At 51.9% G+C, this 18,549-nt stretch overlaps 3 protein-coding genes across 5 annotated transcripts in view; all 3 read left to right on the forward strand.

Annotated features, from left to right (window-relative positions):
- The window catches only part of Col7a1 (collagen type VII alpha 1 chain), a 31,161-nt gene extending 28,201 nt beyond the window's left edge, over nt 1-2,960 (forward strand). Inside the window, exons 111-118 of the mRNA XM_029481743.1 lie at nt 687-764; nt 857-910; nt 1,062-1,110; nt 1,712-1,744; nt 1,897-1,983; nt 2,167-2,286; nt 2,387-2,581; nt 2,870-2,960. Coding sequence (XP_029337603.1) covers nt 687-764; nt 857-910; nt 1,062-1,110; nt 1,712-1,744; nt 1,897-1,983; nt 2,167-2,286; nt 2,387-2,581; nt 2,870-2,880 — 627 coding nt within the window. The 3' untranslated portion in view covers nt 2,881-2,960. The remainder of the gene's footprint in view (nt 1-686; nt 765-856; nt 911-1,061; nt 1,111-1,711; nt 1,745-1,896; nt 1,984-2,166; nt 2,287-2,386; nt 2,582-2,869) is intronic.
- Nucleotides 2,961-4,745: 1,785 nt separating this feature from the next.
- Ucn2 (urocortin 2) lies at nt 4,746-5,717 on the forward strand. Its single transcript, XM_021173143.1, has one exon. The coding sequence runs from the start codon at nt 4,749-4,751 to the stop codon at nt 5,088-5,090; it is 342 nt and encodes a 113-aa protein (XP_021028802.1). The 5' UTR covers nt 4,746-4,748; the 3' UTR covers nt 5,091-5,717.
- A 1,220-nt stretch (nt 5,718-6,937) lies between these two features.
- The window catches only part of Pfkfb4 (6-phosphofructo-2-kinase/fructose-2,6-biphosphatase 4), a 42,429-nt gene continuing 30,817 nt past the window's right edge, over nt 6,938-18,549 (forward strand). The window contains exons 1-4 of one of the 3 annotated variants that reach the window (XM_021171356.2): nt 6,938-6,983; nt 10,587-10,690; nt 17,448-17,564; nt 17,702-17,798. In XM_021171356.2, coding sequence (XP_021027015.1) covers nt 10,594-10,690; nt 17,448-17,564; nt 17,702-17,798 — 311 coding nt within the window. In that variant the 5' untranslated portion in view covers nt 6,938-6,983; nt 10,587-10,593. Of the gene's footprint in view, nt 6,984-10,586; nt 10,691-15,372; nt 15,461-17,447; nt 17,565-17,701; nt 17,799-18,549 lie in introns of those variants that run through there. The other 2 variants (XM_029481952.1, XM_029481951.1) reach the window with 2 other exon arrangements.

Genomic DNA, 18,549 nt, shown 5'->3' on the forward strand with positions numbered 1-18,549 from the left:
CTTTGTACCACATGTGTGCCTGGTGCCCGAGAAGGCTAGAAAAGGATCAGATCCCCTGGAACTGGAGTTACAGATGATTTTGAGCAAGTATTGGGGCTGGAGAGATGGCTCAGTGGTTAAGAGCACTGACTGCTCTTCCAGAGATCCTGAGTTCAATTCCCAGCAACCACATGGTGGCTCACAACCATCAGTAAGGAGATCTTCTGAAATGTCTGAAGACAGCTGCAGTGTACTTACACATAATAAATAAATCAATCTTGGAAAAAAAAATCAAGTGTTGGGGCTGGAGAGATGGTTCCATGGTTAAGAGCACTGACTGCCCTTCCAGAGGTTCTGAGTTCAAATCCCAGCAACCACATGGTGGCTTACAACCATCTTTAATGGGATCCAATGCCCTCTTCTGGTGTGTCTGAAGACAGCAACAGTGCACTCACATACATATGAAATAAATCTTTAGAAAAAAAAAAAAAAAAAAAGAATATCAACTGCCGTAACTGCTGAGCCATCTCTCCAGCCTGTGCTGACAGTTAAACCCCACAGCTGTACTTACAATCAAGTGCTGTATTGCACTCCCTGCCTTTCCAGCTGCTGTGAATCTGGAACCCACAAGCCATGCTTTTTTTGCTTGCCTGTATTCTGACCCAAACTGTCACTGACCCTGCTTCCTTGGTCCTTGTATCTGACAGGGTGAGCGAGGTCCCCCTGGAGAGAGCGTGGTGGGGGCTCCTGGTGCTCCTGGCACCCCTGGTGAGAGAGGGGAGCAGGTGAGTGGGGATACCCCAGCGTGGAATCAGAGATTAGCATCACCTCTGATGTCTGAGCTCTGTCACAACCTGGTCACATCTGTCACACGTAGGGACGACCGGGACCTGCTGGCCCCCGTGGGGAGAAGGGAGAAGCTGCTCTGACTGTGAGTTTAGCCTGGGTGGATTAGGGCACTCAGAACCCTAACCCCTGATTCCTGGGGCTCTTGACTTGATAATGACTTGTCTTTGATTCCTGCATTATGAGACCCATGATTCATGGGTTCTTTGGGGGACCTTGTGGTCTTGTGTTCCCAGGAGGATGACATTCGGGACTTTGTGCGTCAGGAGATGAGTCAGCACTGTGGTGAGTGGGTCTGGTGTGGAGTCTCCTTTCCTAACTGCATCCCGGGACCCCTAGATGGGGGCCCGCAATTCCCCAGAACTTACAGAGGGCAAGTGGAGACTGATGGCTATGAGCAACACATATGTTGAGAACAAACATGCTAACAGGATTTCCTTAATGGGGGGGAGACAGAGATGTGGGCGGCTACACTGTGTTCTGATGACTATCTGTGTGGAGGGGTAGTGTAAGGCACAGGGCTAGTCCCAGCTGTGACACAGGACGATCCTGGGGCCCTGATCCTTCCTGTCATGGCTGCTTTCATCTCCTCGCCTCCTGCATCTGGCCCTTTCATTGCTGATCTGTTTCTAGCTTCTTGCCCTGAGAGTTCATCTCCTCTACACTCCCTCCTGTCCTCCTCCTCCTCCCTTCCTCCTCTTCCCCCTCACCTGTTCTCTCTCCTCACTCCTTTCTCTCTCCCTGGCTGGCTGGCTCTATCTCTCTGTATATCTTAACCCCCATGCATGTGCCTTTTGTCTGTTTCTCTTTCCCCATCTTCCTGCCTGCCTTTGCATTTTGTTCTCCATTTCTCGTGGTCTCATTCTTCCTTTTCTGTCACTTCCAGCCTGCCAGGGCCAGTTTATTGCATCCGGATCACGTGAGTAGCTTTCTGTATCTAGAACGCTTTTCATCGAAGGCACCAACTAGATGCCTATTGCCTGGGTCCTCGCCTGGGTCCTCGCAGTAGGGGTGTGGCTAGGGTGGCTGACCATGATAACCAAGGATGTCACCGCCTGCTCTGTGCTTCAGGACCCCTCCCCAGTTATGCTGCGGATACAGCTGGTTCCCAGGTTCACCATGTTCCTGTGCTCCGGGTCTCTCATGTTGAGGAGGAAGGTGAGCCGACAGGGCATGTACAGGTTGGGCACAGTTATGCATATGGGTATTCACGAGAGCACATTGAATGTATATAGAGTTTACACACAGGACACACACAAGTTTCTGCACATGGGGGAGATGGTCTATTGTGTCCCAGAACTAGCAGGGGTCTCCTCACAGCATACCCTGCCCTGCCTGCAGGCCAGGTGCCCCCTGAAGATGACGATGAGTACTCCGTGTATTCTGTGGAGGACTACCAGGAGCCTGAAGTTCCATGGGATGGTGAAGCCGAGATTAAGGGCTGGGACCAGAGAGGTTCAGGTAGTGCCAAGCAGAGCCCACCCCACCGCTGATCTTTAGCTGATTTCAGATCCCTCTGATTCCCCACTATCTCCGGTGACCTAACCACTGCTGACCCTAGATCTCTGCTCCCTACCTTTGGATGAGGGCTCCTGTACTGCCTATACCCTGCGCTGGTACCATCGAGCTGTGCCTGGTGGCACAGCCTGTCATCCCTTTGTCTACGGTGGCTGCGGAGGGAATGCCAATCGTTTTGGAACCCGTGAGGCATGTGAGCGCCGCTGCCCACCACAAGGGGTCCACAGCCAGAAAACAGGTATGAGCCTAGATGCTCTCAGTGAAGGCTGCATCTATACCTGTTAGTGCTTGGCCAAGACATTCCCTGAGTCTGGAGGACCTGGAGCAGATTCCAGATCCCATAACTGGCTACATATCCCCATGAGGAGCCGGCATGGTCCCTCTCCATATTCCTTTTGGCTAAGGGTCCCTCTTGAGTCAGAGCACACACCCCATCCTTCCTGGATGCTTTGGTATGTTTCTGTGCAGACTTCACGTTGGGGAAGAACCTCAGAGGGCTGAATGTTTTCTGATGTGTTCCACGCAGGTGCTGCTTAGGGCTGAGGCCCGGAGGATGTGCTTGGTGGCCAGCAGTCCCTGGAGGTGGCAGGGTCTCAGCCGGGTCCTGCTGTGCTCCATTTGGTGCTAGAGTTGTGTGTGCACATGAGCGTATATATTGTGTGTGCACATGAGCATGTCCACTATTTCAGTGACTTGGTCCTGTGGGTCTAAGGGGGGGGGGACCTCCCATGGACAAATCCCCATTGTGGCGCCCGCTTTCCTGGCAGATGACTCACTGTTGGGGGTGGCTGTGGGCAGTGAATGGATGTGACTGGTGTCCAACCTGCCCCTTGACCCGAGGCTGTGATACCATGGTGCTGATGGGAGGGGACGGGGGCATTAAAGCTGCTGTTTTAAAAGGCCCTTGTTGTTGATTGTTTGGGTGGGGTGGGGGCAAACTTCCTTTGGGGGAAGGGGCAGCCTACATCATACTTCGGGGTGTAGAGTCCTCACATCTGACCCTTGTTATTTTTCTGTGTTCTCAGTCCCCCTAACTTGTCCCCTCAAAAATAAGTAGGACAGGAGCTAAGGAGGTGTCCTAGCTCCCAGGAGGGGGTGAGTCATAGGTAGGGGGCTGCCTCATGCCAGGAAACATGCTACCCCAGGAGGCTGGGGGAGATAAATGGGCCTTGAAGTGGAGGGAAGGGTCAGCCGCAGGACTGTTGCCTGGCCCTAACCCCGGCAGCCCCAGCCGTCGTCTCAGCCTACCCCCGAGGACATTGGCATAGCGGTATGAGTGGCCTTGAGTTGGGGTGGGAAGGGTCTGGATTGAGGGGGCCTGGGGTTGGTGGGTGGAGATGCCTGGACCTGGGAGGCGCTGGGGTCTTTGCTTGTTTTGCTTCACCTGCTCTCATTGCTGTCCCTTCTCAAGCAGTCCTGTGCTCAGAACCTGTCTCCATGGGGTTCTGGAGTCAGGTCACTCTGGGGTGTTCTGAGTCTTTCTTTCTCTCTAGGTGTCTCCTGGATGGCTGCTCTTTCTGCCTTGTCTCTTTTCCTGTCTTCTCCTCTCTTGCTTTGTCTCTGTCCCATTCACCCCCCTCTTCCTCTTCTGCTCCTCCCCCTACCAATCCCCTTTCTTTCTCTGCCTCTGATGCCATTCTGTCCTTAGCTCCTGTTGCCTCTGATGCCATTCTGTCCTTAGCTCCTTCTGTTATCTTTGGAGTTTTTAGGCAGGGTCTCAGTTTTGCAACCCAATCTAGTTTCAAACTTGGATCCTGCCTCAGCCTCCCAACTGCTAGGATTATAGACAGACACCACCCTGCCTAAGTAAGCATTTTCATTTCTTCTGTCTCTGGTCCTGTTTGGCTTTCTTCTTTCTTCTTCTTCTTCTTCTTCTTCTTCTTCTTCTTCTTCTTCTTCTTCTTCTTCTTCTTCTTCTTCTTCTTCTTCTTCTTCCTCCTTCTTTCTCCTTTCTTTCTCCTTCTTTCTCCTTCTTTCTCCTTCTTTCTCCTTCTTTCTCCTTCTTTCTCCTTTCTCCTTCTTTCTCCTCCTCCTCCTCCTCCTCCTCCTCCTTCTCCTCCTCCTCCTCCTTCTCCCTTCTTTTTTTTTTTTTTTTTTTCGAGACAGGGTTTCTCTGTGTGGCCCTGGCTGTCCTGGAACTCACTCTGTAGACCAGGCTCGCCTCATACTCAGAGATCTGCCTGCCTCTGCCTCCCAAGTGCTGGGATTAAAGGCATGCACCACCACTACCTGGCAGCTCTCTTCTTCTTTCTCCAACTTTGTCTCTGTCTCTCTGCCCCTGGCGTGGCCTCTGTAACCTCTCTAACCCCTCTTTGCCTCTTGCTTCTAGCAGTCTGTCTCTTTCGAATGAACTATAGCTGCCGAGCCTGGGCCCTGAGCCTGTTTTCTCCTTACAGCCTTCCCACATGATGACCAGGTGGACCCTGGTGGTGTTCGTGGTCCTGATGTTGGATAGGATCCTATTTGTCCCAGGAACTCCTATCCCCACCTTCCAGCCCCTCCCTCAGAACTCTCCGGAGACAACTCCTAGCTCTGTGACCTCAGAGAGCCCCTCAGTTACCACCACAGGACCCTCAGCTTCCTGGAGCAACTCAAAAGCCAGCCCTTACCTGGTCACCCGTGTCACGCTCTCCCTGGATGTCCCCATTGGCCTCCTGCGGATCTTACTGGAACAGGCTCGTTACAAGGCTGCCAGGAATCAGGCTGCCACTAATGCTCAAATACTAGCCCGTGTTGGCCGCCGCTGAGACTGAAGAAGGGGGTCCTAAAGATGGGGTGACCCTGGATGAGAAGTTCTGGAGGACAGCCACAAAGCTGGATAGTACTACATTTGGCCAAACACATACCCAGAGATCACCGCGATGGACCACTGCCATAGCTTCCAAGTATCTACAGTGTGTTTCTACAGCTTGGCCATATAGTGTCTTGCCATGCTTCTGAGCCCCTCACACTTCATCTTGGACTCTAGCATGTATGTTCAATATGTGGAATCTTGTCATGTCTAGCTGAGTCTGGCAGTCACAGAGCATCTAGATACCACCATGTGAGCTCCATCCTTAAATGTAAAGGAGAGTCAACATAGGACCCCGGTGCTGCACCTGAAGTCCATCGAAGGTCCACAGGCCTGACCCCCTCCCCAGGCTGCTACACCAGAGAGTGCTGGAGGGGGTCACGTGCTTGTTTTGTGGTCTTGTTTTTGTTTTTAAAGACAGTCTTGGGCTGGTGAGATGGTTCAGAGGTTATGAGTCCTAGTTGCTCTTCCAGAGGACCTGAGTTCAGTTCCCAGCAACCACCTGGTGGCTCACAACCATCTATAAGGGGATGCCTTCTTCTGGCCTATGGAAGTATATGCAGCAGAGCATTCACACAATAAATAAATTAAAAAAAAAAAGAGAGAGAGTCTCACAATGGGATCCTTGCATGTCCTAGAACTTGCTAATAGCAATCCTCCTGCATCAGACTCCTGGGTGTTCGTGTTACAAGCATGCGTCATCACATCTGATGACGTGCTTGTTTTGTGCTCTGTGAGGTAGCATCCTTCTTAGATGTGGTTCTCAGAAATGTCTCCAGGCACTGGCATAGGTGACTACACGTGAATGTGGGAAACCTGACCCTGGTGGTTTTGCTAGTGTGTGTGTGTGTGCGTGTGCGTGTGCATGTGCGTGTGCGTGTGTGTGTGTGTGTGTGTACATGCTGAATCTCTGCCTGCTATAAGCCTCTGATAGCTGTGGGGGAGGGGGATGGAAGAAGAGAGTGTTTGACTCCCAAATCTACACATAGCACACAGGGAAGCACTGACTAGCCACACCTCAGCAGCCTGCCAGGTGCGCAGACATACATGGCTCGGGATGGAGGGAGTGGAGACTGCTGAGAACCCCAACCCAAGCCAACTCTTTGCTTTCCTTGATGAATCGCCCTAAGCAGAGTGATGCCACCAAGCATCTCGGAGCACTGAGTGATATGGTGTACATGAAAGTTGTGGCTGCGGAGGTACTCAATAAATGTCAGATGACTGAAGGGTAGGATGTACCCGAATCACCCAGTCATATGCACCCAGGCAGTGACACATGAGGGCTGAGTCACACCTGGCTTCCCTGCCCTTCCACTCACCTTCCCGCCCTCCCCTCTGACCTGCTCACTGTGGAAAGGGTAGGCTTCTCTATCGCATTGTTGGGCTGGTGCTGAAACTGACTTTCTGGGGAGTGTGAGCCTATTGGCCTGTGGTTGAGGCAGGGACTCCCAGTGGTGTAGACAACTCAAGAAGAAGAAGAAAAGACCGGACTGGACCCTGAGAGGTATGGGCTGCTCTGACTGGCAAAAAGCACTACTGGGCTAATGGCCTGGGAGTGCAGAGTGCAGCTGCTTGCCTGGATGGGGGGGGAGGGGGGGTGGCAACCTTACAGAGTAAAGCAGCCCTGGGAGGGCGGGTCTAGGACTGTTGGAAAGGCAGGGGCGGGCCTCTGAGCCAGCCTTGTGGAGTGGAGGGGTGCAGGGGCGGGATTTCCTTACCCTTCCTCAGCCGCGTTGGGGGGCGGGGACCGAGGGAGGGGGCGGCGGCCCTGGCTAGTTCGGTTGCAGGATGGACAGATGGACATTAGGAGGCACCTCTCCAACCGACCCTTGGGAGAACCACGGCCAGGGTAGGCATTGGGTAGCATGGGGAGGGTGGGAATTGGGGAAAGACTGACTTGGGTGTAGTAAAGATGGTGTTGGACAGAGCATAAGGGTGTTGGGGACTCAGAGTACTCTGAGAGGGCATCAATCTGTCAGTGACCTGAAGGGGAGGGAAAACTAGGACCTTGTAGGGAATAGGGGCCTACCAAGGTGGGATGTCTATAAATAGTGTCTTCCTTTAGCCAAGGAAGAGAGCCAGCCAGCTGGAGCTATGTCCCCACTATGTCCCTTGCTAGTCTCTGAGGGGTCTTGTTCATCATGGTCACCCAGTTTGGGAAGGTTTTTGCTTTTGTTTTTGTTTTACATAGATCTGCCTTGGCCTTTAAGCCTATATTTCTAGGGCACCCACTGTGTGTTCTCTGCTGGTCTTGAGCTTCTTTACACACCTACTGTGTACACTTTCTTTCTCATAAGCCTCTCTGAGCTGTTTCTGTGCACCTTTGCTAGCTTTGAATCACTTGGAGCATTTACTGTGTGCTCTGTGCCAGGCTGGATCAGGGTTCCCAGGCTGCCACTCACATAGCTGCGTGCCCCTAAACCAGAACCTCACACTGTGAACCCTGGACCCAGAGGGGTGCTGAGGACAGCTCTTGGAAATAGCCAGAGGAAGCTGGTCTTCCTGGGAACTGCCTCCACCCAGCAAAGCAGCATCTGGTCAGGGAAGGAAGAGGAAGAGAAGGAGCAGGCCAGCAGGCCCTGGACAGCATTGTGCTCATGCGCATATGCCTGGGTCCAGGAATAATTAATATCTGCGTTTCTGTGCGTGAGCATGTTCATGAGCATTTGTGTGGCAGAGCTAAGGCCCCTGGGTCTTTGTGTTGTAAATGGTGGCTTACTAGTATTACTAGTACAGCCAGGACTAGGTAGAAGGTACAGAGTGGGAAGGGTTTGACCCTTGAGAACTGAGGGTGGAGGACTTTGATCATATGTCTTCTACTAAGAGGTCCAGTGGTCAGTACATACCCAGAGAGCCAGCCAAGGCCGGACCAGTTCATGGCAGAGAAGGTCTGAGCTAGCCAAGTTCATATCTGAGTAAACACTAGCATCCCAGCACTGCCTGTGCATGGGACAAGGGTAACTGGTACACGTTGAGATGCTCTCAAGAGGGAGAAGCCATGAGGGCTCTCTGAGCATGAGACAGTACATTGAGATGTGGCAGGCGAAGCTCTGAAGCCTGGGAGATGAGCCTGTGGGCTGGCTCTGTTATCTCGACTCCTCCCTGGTCCCATTCTCTGTTCCTTACCAAAGAAATGAGGTCATGGGAAGGGAGACGGGAAGTAGGTCCTCGGAACTGATGTTGACCTATGGTATATGGGTATATGGACTTGAGAGGGTGTGTCTGGGTCAGCTGGGGGTGAGCTCAGAGGAGTGGGAGGTAGAGAGCTACATTTCCTGAAACCAGGTTCAGACTGGGTGTGGAGATGGTTCTGCCCTGGCTACCAGCTCTTGAGTAACAGCCGGGAGTTCTGGGGAAGAGGATGAAAGAGACTGATGGGGTGCTGGGTCCCCATGTGTGTCTAAGGTGGCAGCCTTATGAGGACTGACCATGAGGTTTCTATGGCTAACTGTGGTCCCAAGATGACCTAGCCATGGCCAGGACATAGACAGGGACAGAAGGAGTGGCTTCAAAAAGGGAGTTGCTGATGTTCACAAGAAGAACCCCGTGGGTGTGCTCCAAGCTGCTCATTTCCCTCTGGGAATGGAGGGAGGATTCTGCAACAGGCAAGGAGGTAAGAGGAAGTGAATCTCTGCCCAGAGCAGGGTAGTTCCCAAAATAGCTGGCCAGAGCTGGTACCAGGGAGGCCCCAAATGGGCTTCTGAATTGTATTTCCTGGTGCAGTGGTTAAGATATCTTTGTCACAGTCCTTCTGTCTGTGCCAAACTCTGGAGAGTTGGTTTGAGACTTGATGAACTGACCCAAAGCAGAGACGTGAAAGGAAGGGATGTGGGCCAATTGTGAACGGGGTCAGCCTTGTTTTTCATGTCCCTAGCTTCTGGCTGGGCATATGTGAGGCAGGAAACCTGCCAGGGGTTTGGTGGAGGGCATCACTAGAGGGTAGTGAGATTGAGATTCAAACCCCGTTGCTGGGGCCTGCACAGAATATATACAGTTTGGAGAGGTGGGGCTGAGCAGAAAGACAAGGCCTGAGCTTTCTGGAGACTGGTGGGGGTCAAACGCAGAAGAGTGACTTCCACATACCGCCCCTCACTGGCCTCCAAGGGGTCATGTTTACTGGGGGGGGTCGCCCAGCTGGAGAATTTGTTCATATGGTACCACTTTAGCCCTTAAGCCTGAGCTGCCAGCCCTGGCCCTGGGCCCTTGTCCCAGTACATTTTCAAAGGCAGAAAGGGAGGTAATATAATGAATGAGAACGCCTACATGTTTTTAAACAGATTTCTGAGACTGACACATTTAATCTGTACCACAGTCTTGTAAAATTGATGACGTCTGCATCTCATTTTCCTGATGAAGAGACAGAAGCTCGTTAAAAAAAATAAATTCATTATTAAAACACTAATTGGGGCAGGAGTTAGCTTACCTAGCATGCACAAAGCCTTAGGTTCTCTCAGTTCGATTCCCTGCATAAACACTGTGGAAACACTGGAGCTTGGAAGGTGAAAGCAAGATGAGCAGAAGTTCAAGGTTACCCTCAGCTACACATTAAGTTCCAGGACAGCCTGGCAACATGAAATCTGCCCTTCTCCCCCAAATGAAAGAAAAACCAAACAGCAACAAAATTATAATTGGTAAAATATAAATCCTGGGAAGAAAATCAGAATACTGCCTAGTGAGACCCCAAAAAGCTTGTTCATATATTTCAGAGATTTAGCCTAAGTTCCCCAGCAGCCAGGCCAAAACATGGTCGATTTTGAGATGTATTCTGTGTTTATGTCCCTAAGAGAAGGGAACTTTTTCTCTATGGTTGAACAAGTTGTTCTTGTGGACCCGGGAAGTTTCAAGGCTAAAAGCATCCGAGGAGGACCGAAGAAAGTCCAGGAGGGCGCAGCGGTGGTTGACTTCCAGGACAGCAAGTCAGTCATTAGAGCCATTCAGGGACAAGTAGACTATCCGGCTCTGAGGATCACGCAGGGCTGCTCCGCCTCTCTGTACCCTTCTCAGCAGGCGACTGTGAGGTCACAATTCTCAAGGGAGTAGAGGCCACAAAAGTTTTGGGGCAGGGCTGCAGCACCCTGGGCGGGACCATGAGTGGGGCCTATGCAAATAAGAACAATCTGGTTGAGTACAGTAAACTTCACATCCGGGGCGGGGTCTGTATAATCCGGGTGTCAAACGTAGCTGGTTGAGCATGCGCGTTATCAGCTCTGGCTTGACGGATGGGGCGGGCGTGCTTAGTCCAAAAGAAGCGATAGTAAAATTGGGCATGCGTAGTCGTAGGCCAGTGCCTCTGTAGTTTGGGTGGAGCCTATTAGTACTGGGGCGGGCCTGCGAGAAGATTGACAAGAGTTGGAGCCGCTAGAGGGTGGGCGGGGCCGGAGGGGCGGGACCTCGGGTGGCCCGAGGTGGCCCGGTTGCTGGGTGAGTAGCAGCGCAGTCCGATTCATCCCAGCCCGGGGATGGCGTCTCCACGGGAATTGACCCAGAATCCCCTGAAGAAGATCTGGATGCCGTACAGCAATGGCAGGCCCGCTCTGCACGCCAGCCAGCGTGGTGGTAAGACCGGGGTCCTCAAGGAGAGAGGGGAGGTGAACCCGGATGGGTGGGTAGATGGCCTAGACGAGGGTCTCCAGTGGAAAGGCAGGAGACTGGTAGAGAAGCAGGCACCGGTGAGGCTATTGTAACTGGTGGGCGGAGTTGGAGACAGGTGAGAGGCTGGGAACAGGTGAGCGGGAGTGACCATGATACCATGACAGTGGCCCGCAGAAGTGTGGTAAAGCAGGAGTGGGGACAGATGTGAGGGGACATCTCAGTCTGTTGGAGACTGGGTCTGATCCAGTGGATAGGCACCAACCCGAGCTGTTTCCAGTGCCTGCATATAGAAGGGGACTTCGTTTGTGGCCGTGGCTCTTTCCTCTCTCCTGGCTACATAGTGGGCTAGCGGGAAGTCTGGCTGGAAACTGAGTTGTGTAGCTCCAGACAGGGCAGTTGGCCTCTTTGAGCTGAGAGCTTTTGAAAGCCTAGCCATGGGCCAGTAGTCCTCAGGTACCCCTTGGTTTTAAAGCCAAAGTTTTAGAGGAACTTCAGGGGAGTACAGTTGTCAGGATTTAGACAGTGGGAACAGCACACCATATGGACCTATCTCTGTGCCCCTGAATGTGGAAGCACCCACTTGAGGTCACTGGTAAATAACTGCACAGGAGAGTCAAACATCAAAGAATTATGCTGTAATTTGTGAATTGCGAAGTGACTTACCTCTTCTGGGATCCTGAGTGTTTTCATCTACTTCCTTGGTTTTCCTGTTTGTTCTTGAATGACGAGTCTGTAATTTTTTTATTGACAAGGAAAAGAAAAAAATTGTTTTATAAGTAACTCAAATATTGTAATGAATTTGCAGCTTGGCAAAGACCTCAGAGAACATCTCGTACAACTGGTGGCGCAGATATGGAAATGGAGATCAGGCTGTTGTGTGATGTGCCAGGGTCTCTGTGCATTCCTGAAGGCTGCTGTGTGTGATAAGGGAGGGGAGGGTCCTCTAGGCTTCTGTGGCCAAGGCCAGCCTGAGGCCACCACTTTGACCATTACCATAATGAGAGGGGTTGGGAGTGGGGAAGGTGTGTGTTATATGATCATGACTTGGGTCCTGTTAGAATGGCAGTAGTTCATAAGCAGACTGTGTTCCTGTGGGTGGTGGCTTTGACCACAATATGGGTACTGGTAGAGCCGTAGCTGTGCAGACAGACACATTCTGAGTCCTCAGGGGCTGTGGATTTAGCCTGGCCAGGTTCCAAAAGGAAGAATTAAGGCAGAAGTTCCTTGCCAGTCTATTAGGACAGCCGACCAGACCAGGGGGTGGCTGCCCCCGTTACAGAAGGAAGGAGCAGGGACCTGGACTTTGGGGACAGTAATGCTCAAGCCACATCCTGGGACCTGCTGTGTGATCTTGGACAAGGAGCCAACCCTTAGCTCTCAGCCTAGGATGAGACCGTTGTCATTTTTGCCTCTAACAAGTAAATACTTGAAAATTGGAAGCAAGCTGGGTGTGGTGGTGCAAACCTTTGATCCCAGCACTCAGGAGGCAGAGGCAGGAGGATCTCTTTGAGTTTGAAGCAACTCAAAGTACATAGTGCGTTCCAGGGTGGTGAGGGCTTTGTAGAGTGACCCTGTCTCAAAAATAAACAAACAAAACAAAACACAAACAGAGGAAAGAAAGGAAAGTAGATCTCACCACCACCAATCTCCTTTTTGCCTTTTACTACATCAGAGTCGGGGACTGAGGTGTCAGCCTGAGCCAGACCCTTCTGTCTGCTCCTGAGGCCAGGTCTGTACATCTTTCCCTAAGTTCTAAGTATAGGATTGAAATGTGGCTCTTGTATCACGTGGTTGTGGCATGTGTCTTTCATCCCAGGGAGACAGAGGAGGCATATGGATCTCTTGAGTTCAAGGCCAGCCTGACAATGAGTTCCAGAACAGCCAAGGCTACATACACTTTTCTGGACAGGAGGTGACATGGTCAAAGATGAAGCTTGCAGATGTGTGCCCTAGCCAGGGATCCCAGAGGTCACAGCACACCCAGTCAGCCTCTCTGTATGCACCTGTGCAGCATTTTACCCTTTGCACAGTGACCTGGGGCCAGGTTGGAAGACTGCCAGGACAGTAAAGTCCCTAGGACAAGGAAGGATAGATGACCTGACCAAGACCCTTCCGAGGAAGAAACTGCCTGCTTCTAGTTGGGGCTGGTGGTGGGTTTTCTCTGCTGTCCCCAGCCACTCGGGGTCCCCAGCTCCTCGGGGTGTTGGTGTTGGTGCCAACTGACAAAGGCACGTTCTCCAGCCTCGAAAACCATAAGCAGTTGATAAAATTTGATACATTTATAAAACCCAGAGCGACGCCGACGTGTCTGGAAGCTACTAGTCTTCCTTACCATTAGCATCCCAGCTTAGACCTTTAGGAGCTCTAAGGAGATGGGACAGGGCATGAGGGACCCCAGTACCGTGGCAGGTAGGATATTATGTTTTGTTTTTGAGGATGTAGTAGACTGGGCTAGTGTTGACCTTGTGGATGGTTCTCTTGCCTCTGTCTGTCTGCTTGCCTGCCTGTCCGTCTGTCTGTCTTTCTTTGTTTCTTTCTTTTTAAGTTTCCTAGGCTTTATTTACTTATTTTATGCGTTTGAGTATTTTGCTTTCATGTAGGTCTGTGAACTGTGTGTGTGCCTAATGTCCGTAGAGGTCAGAAGGCAGCACCAGATCCCCTGGAACTAGAGTTCTGGACCCTTGTGCTCCTCTGTGGGTGCTGGGAACCAAACCCTGGTCCTCTGCAAGAGCAAGAGCTTTGTTGTTGAAAGACAGGGTTTCTCTGTGTAGCCCTGGCTGGCCTGGAACTCTCTCTGTAGACCAGGCTGGCCTCGAATTCACAGAGATCCGCCTGCCTCTGCCCCCAGAGTGCTGGGATTAAAGAGACACGTGCCTCAACACCAGGCTAAGAAGAAGGGGCTTTAACTACTGAGCTATCTCTGCAGCCCCGGGTCTTGTTTTCTGATGGCTTCTTTTAGTGACAAGATGACTTGAGATGTGACAGGATTTGTGTGTATGCACAGGGCACCTGGAGAGTCAACTTCTGTCCCCTGAGTGGGACTGTCATGTGATGTTGCTTCATTTTGAAGAGTTCTTCCTTCCTCAGTGTGGTCAAGATGCCGGGAACAGGTATAGTCGATTCAGGCGTCTACCTGGAATTCACTCCAGGGACTGGGGCTGTGCCTTTGGCAGAAGTGCCTGGAAGTAGGTGGGCAGGTATAAGCTCTCCATTGCCACAGATGTCTCAGGCCTCTGGGCTCCGAGGCTCTGTGGCCTTCCGTAAATATATGGAAAAAGTAAGCAGAGAGGGCTGAGCTGACAGGAAGTCTTCTGACATCCTTCTTTCTGTGTGTGGTGTTATGTGCTCTGCATCCTGGCTACCAGATGTTGGAGTCCTTCTGGGCCCAGGGCTAGCGTCTGACTGCAGACCCCACCTTTTCTCACTCTTCTCAAGGTCTGCAGTGTCCCCCCCCCCCCCGGTTCTGCCCTGTGTATAATAATTTCTTCCCTCAAGGGCCTATCTCCACATCTTGCTGTTGTAGGCAGGGCTGCCACGAATGCTCCTGACCTTTGCTTTGCTTTGTTTCTTTGCTGGGAAGCTTATCTTAAGAAGCAGAGGCGATCACCAATTTATTGCCTTGTTTTGTGCCCAGATCCAATCTGCTGCCCTGACTGTCCACCTTGTGGTTGATGGGAGAGGGGAACAGGGGCACTGTCACCAGAGACTGTGGGAGGAGGCCCAGGTCTACTCTGGAAAAATAGATGTTGTGCTGTCTAGTTTTTATGTCAGCTTGACCCAAGGAGGGAGCCTCAACTGAGAAAATGCCTCTGGAAAATCAGGCTCCAGGCAAGCCTGTAGGGCATTTTGTTAATTAGTAATAGATGGGAGAGGGCTCAGCCCATTGTGGGTGGGGCTATCCCAGGGCTGGTGGTCCCAAGAAAGCAGGCTGAGCAAGCCATGATGAGCAAGCCAGTGAACAGCACCCTCCGTGGCCTCTGCATCAGCTCCTGCCTCCAGGTGCCTGCTATGTTTGAGTTCCTGTCCTGACTTCTTTCAGTGATGAACAGTGATATGGAAGCGTCAGCCAGATAAACTCTTTCCTCCCAAGTTGCTTTTAGTCACGGTGTTTCATCGCAGCAACAGAAACTCTAGGACAGGTGTGAAGATTAGATACAGTGCCTCGGTCGTGAAATTCTGAGTGCTGCCCCTGAGGGAGCAGTGGTGTGTGTGTGTGTGTGTGTGTGTATGTGTGTAGGTGTCCATCGGTAGAGACAGGCGGATGGATTGCCCCTGATATACTCTCTTTAAATTGCTTCAGCACTGCTGGTCAGCCTGGGCAGGAATTGTGCAAATAACAGACTCCAGAAGTCTCAGGCTGGGCCTGAGGAGGAGGCAGGGCCTTGCTTCACTCTGTTGGTTTCTTTTAACCTTAGCCAATACTGAGGTTATTCTGCAAGTGTCCTCCCTTTTGCTTCAGCCCACGTCTCCTTCCTGCCCCCCTGGGGCTCCGTGTCTGGGTCATGCACAGGAATGATGCCGCCCACATCCCTTGACCTGAGTGTTGATGGGGCTGAAGTTCGCTTGTGTCCATAGTCCAGGATGCTGCTGGAGCAAGGCGAAGGGCGCAGCTTCCCAGGAGAGCTCCAGCTTTTCCTTGGGGAAAGTGCTAAATCATGCTGTGAGGGCCAGACTCCGAGTGGCCAGAAGGTGCCAGACTCAAAACAGGGAAGCCTGCCTGATTGCTGACACCAGGTAGAGCTGTCCCTGAGCTCTGTGCTCTAGAGAGCCAGCTAAGGGGCTTCTTTATAGTCTGGCAAAGGAGGACAACTAAGTGGACAGAGGAGAGGCAGGGACAGCTCACCACATCTGCTTAGCAGTCTGTCCCCTATGGGCTTTTTGGTTTGGTTTGGTTTAATAGCCCTGGCTGTCCTGGAACTCACTCTGTAGACCAGGCTGACCTCAAACTCAGAAAGATCTTCCTGCTTCTGTCTCCCAAGTGCTGTGTGATTAAGGGAATGAGCCACCACCGCCCAACCGTCTCCTCTGGTTTTACTGTCCCTGGTCCTATGGGTGATGAAAAAGAAGGCTCCTGTGACTAGGATGGGGTCACATTTGGTCACTTTAGAAGCTGAGTTGAGTCACAAGCTCTCCTGCTGCTTGGTCATCAGTCCCAGGCAGCTGAAGCGCAGGGACACTGTGGACAGGTCTTTCCCTGCCTCCAGCCTTGGCAACTTGTCTGGTTGACACCCCGACTTAGTAGCATGCGAAATGGAGATGAGCAGACTATGGAGAGGACTGTCATTGTTGGGCCTCTGCCTCAGTCCCATGTGACCCTCACCTTGATGCACTTCTTGTCTCCCCGCATCCTAGTTACTGCGCATCGGTGCTGGGCCAGGGCCATGGGTGGCTCGGGCACTGCAGGGATACTGTGGTTAAATCCTTCCCTGGGGGGTGCAAACAAACTCTACCCCTCCTCCTAAGGTCCCAGTGGCCTTCGGAGGCACAGCTCCACAAGTTCAGTCTAAGCCGATGAGTTGACTGGACCTCCTTACAGAACGTAGGTGAGGGGTTCTTATATACAGCAGGTGGTAGGGTGTAGCCGGATACTCCGGTGAGGGTCTCCCAACCCTGCTCACACTTCCACGAGGGGATATAAACAACAAAGCTAGGCACAGCTGGCGGTTGCTTGGCTTGGTGGACAGTCACTAATAACCGCTACTCCAAGGAATCAGTCTAGAGTTGTAGTCATTAGTGAGGTGACCAAATAGGGGGTGAAAATGCCCCAGGTTCGTGTGCAGGTGCTCTTGGAAAAGGACAGGTTGAAGGGAGACCTTTTCTTTTCTTTCTGTTTTTTGTTTTTTGAGACAGGGTTTCTCTGTGATAGCCCTGGCTGTCTTGGAACTCACTCTGTAGATCAGTCTGGCCTCGAACTCAAAAATCCCCCTGCCTCTGCCTCCCAAGTGCTGGGATTAAAGGCGTGTGCTACCACTGCTTGGCTTGAAGGAGGAGACCAGGAGACCACGGTGGAACTGGCACATTATTAAATGAGGTAGATGGAGATTAGGGTATGGATTCCTGTGTGAGAGGGGCAGGCTTTGTCCTTTGGGCAATGGACAGCTCAGTGTCCAATTGCTTGCCTGTGCCTTGTATACATACCGGTATGTGCTTTGTGGTAGAGCAGCCGGTGAGGTTCCAGAGCCCATACAGTCTTGGGAACAGAGCAAATGTTAGCCTAAGACTGGCTCTGGGGGTTCTTAGGGGGCTGTCTGATGCCAGGAAGCCAGGGATGTACAGCTGGTACCAATCCTGTGCCCAGAGGGAGACTTAGTGATCCAACAGCCTGTGGCCATGTGCCTGAAACTAGCTGCTCTCCTTGTCACTGTGACAACATACCTTAAGGAAGGAAATGTTTTTTCTGGCTCACAGTCAAGGGGACGGACCATCATGGCAAGGAAGTTGTGCGGCAGAAGCTTGAGGTGGCTGGCTGCATGGCAGCCACGGCGAGGAAGCAGAGAGATGGATGAACGCTGTTGTTCATCTTTCTTTGGTTTTTGTTTGCTTTCAGTCCAGGCCCCCTGCCCACATGCTGGCTGCCCACTTTAAGACAGGTTTTCCCTACCTCTGCTAACCTACTAGAAACTCCCTCATAGACAAGCCCAGACGCTTGTTTCCATGGTGACTGTAAATCCCACCAAGGTGACAATCCACATTAACTATCACAGTGCTGCTTGCTTTCCAGTCTGCATGACTAACTGTCCGACACTCATCGTCATGGTGGGCCTGCCAGCCCGGGGCAAGACCTACATTTCTAAGAAGCTGACACGGTACCTCAACTGGATTGGCGTGCCTACTCGGGGTGAGGCTCCAAGGGGATCATGGGAGGACTGTGGAGGCAGGGAAAGAGAGAAGCCAGCCTGGGTGGTGGTCAGGGCCCAGGGAAGAGTCCTGGGCAGGGGTTGGTAGGGTTCCTGACCTGTCTCTCCTCCCCCCCAGAATTCAACGTCGGTCAGTATCGCCGGGACATAGTCAAGACGTACAAATCTTTTGAGTTTTTCCTCCCAGACAATGAAGAAGGCCTGAAAATCAGGAAGTAAGTGTGGTGAGGGTGGGGGAGGAGTGAGGATGGGGCATTGCCCTAGAGAAGGCTTGGTTAAGTTACAACCCATTTGCTAAGAAGTTCTCCTCTCTCAAACTCTGAATGCTCCTGAGCTGCAGTTACTCAGTGCAGTGACTGCCTGCTGGGGCTGGCTCGGTGCCGGGGCTGGCTCGATGCTGTGTGACAGGGCCTGGAACCTCAGAGACGAGTCCTGCTGCCGTCTCTGGAATGCTAGGATTAAAGTGTGTGCCACCATGCCCAGCTGTAGGTCTGGCTTCTTAACCTCTCAGGTCGTAGAGAGTTTGGCATATAATGGGTTTAGGGAGAAGTTGTGTGTAGCCTCCTGATGGCTGTCCCTTCCCTGCCCCAGTGTTAAGGACCTTTGGTAAGGACATTCTATGGGAAGGAAGGGGCTTCAGGGAGAGGTGAGGCTTACCCAGGACGTGTCTGGGACCATCGCATGACATGGACGTCCTGTTTGTCTACTCCAGGCTACCCTAGAAGATTCATATTATTATTTCTTTTCTGTCCCAAGATGGGCACTCTCACGAGTACTGGAGTATGTTTGTCCCGTGCTTGGCATGTTCTTGGCATGTGCTTGGCATGTTCTTGGCATGTTCTTGGCATGTGCCAGCCAGGCCTTGGGTTTAGTCTAACATGGTTTGGATGCTGTGGAATGAGTAGTTGACACTCACGATCTCTGTGAGGCTTAATGTTTTTTTTTTTTTTTTTTTTTTAAAGATTT

Source organism: Mus caroli, chromosome 9 (genome assembly GCF_900094665.2).
Source record: "Mus caroli chromosome 9, CAROLI_EIJ_v1.1, whole genome shotgun sequence".
NCBI classification, from domain to species: domain Eukaryota; kingdom Metazoa; phylum Chordata; class Mammalia; order Rodentia; family Muridae; genus Mus; species Mus caroli.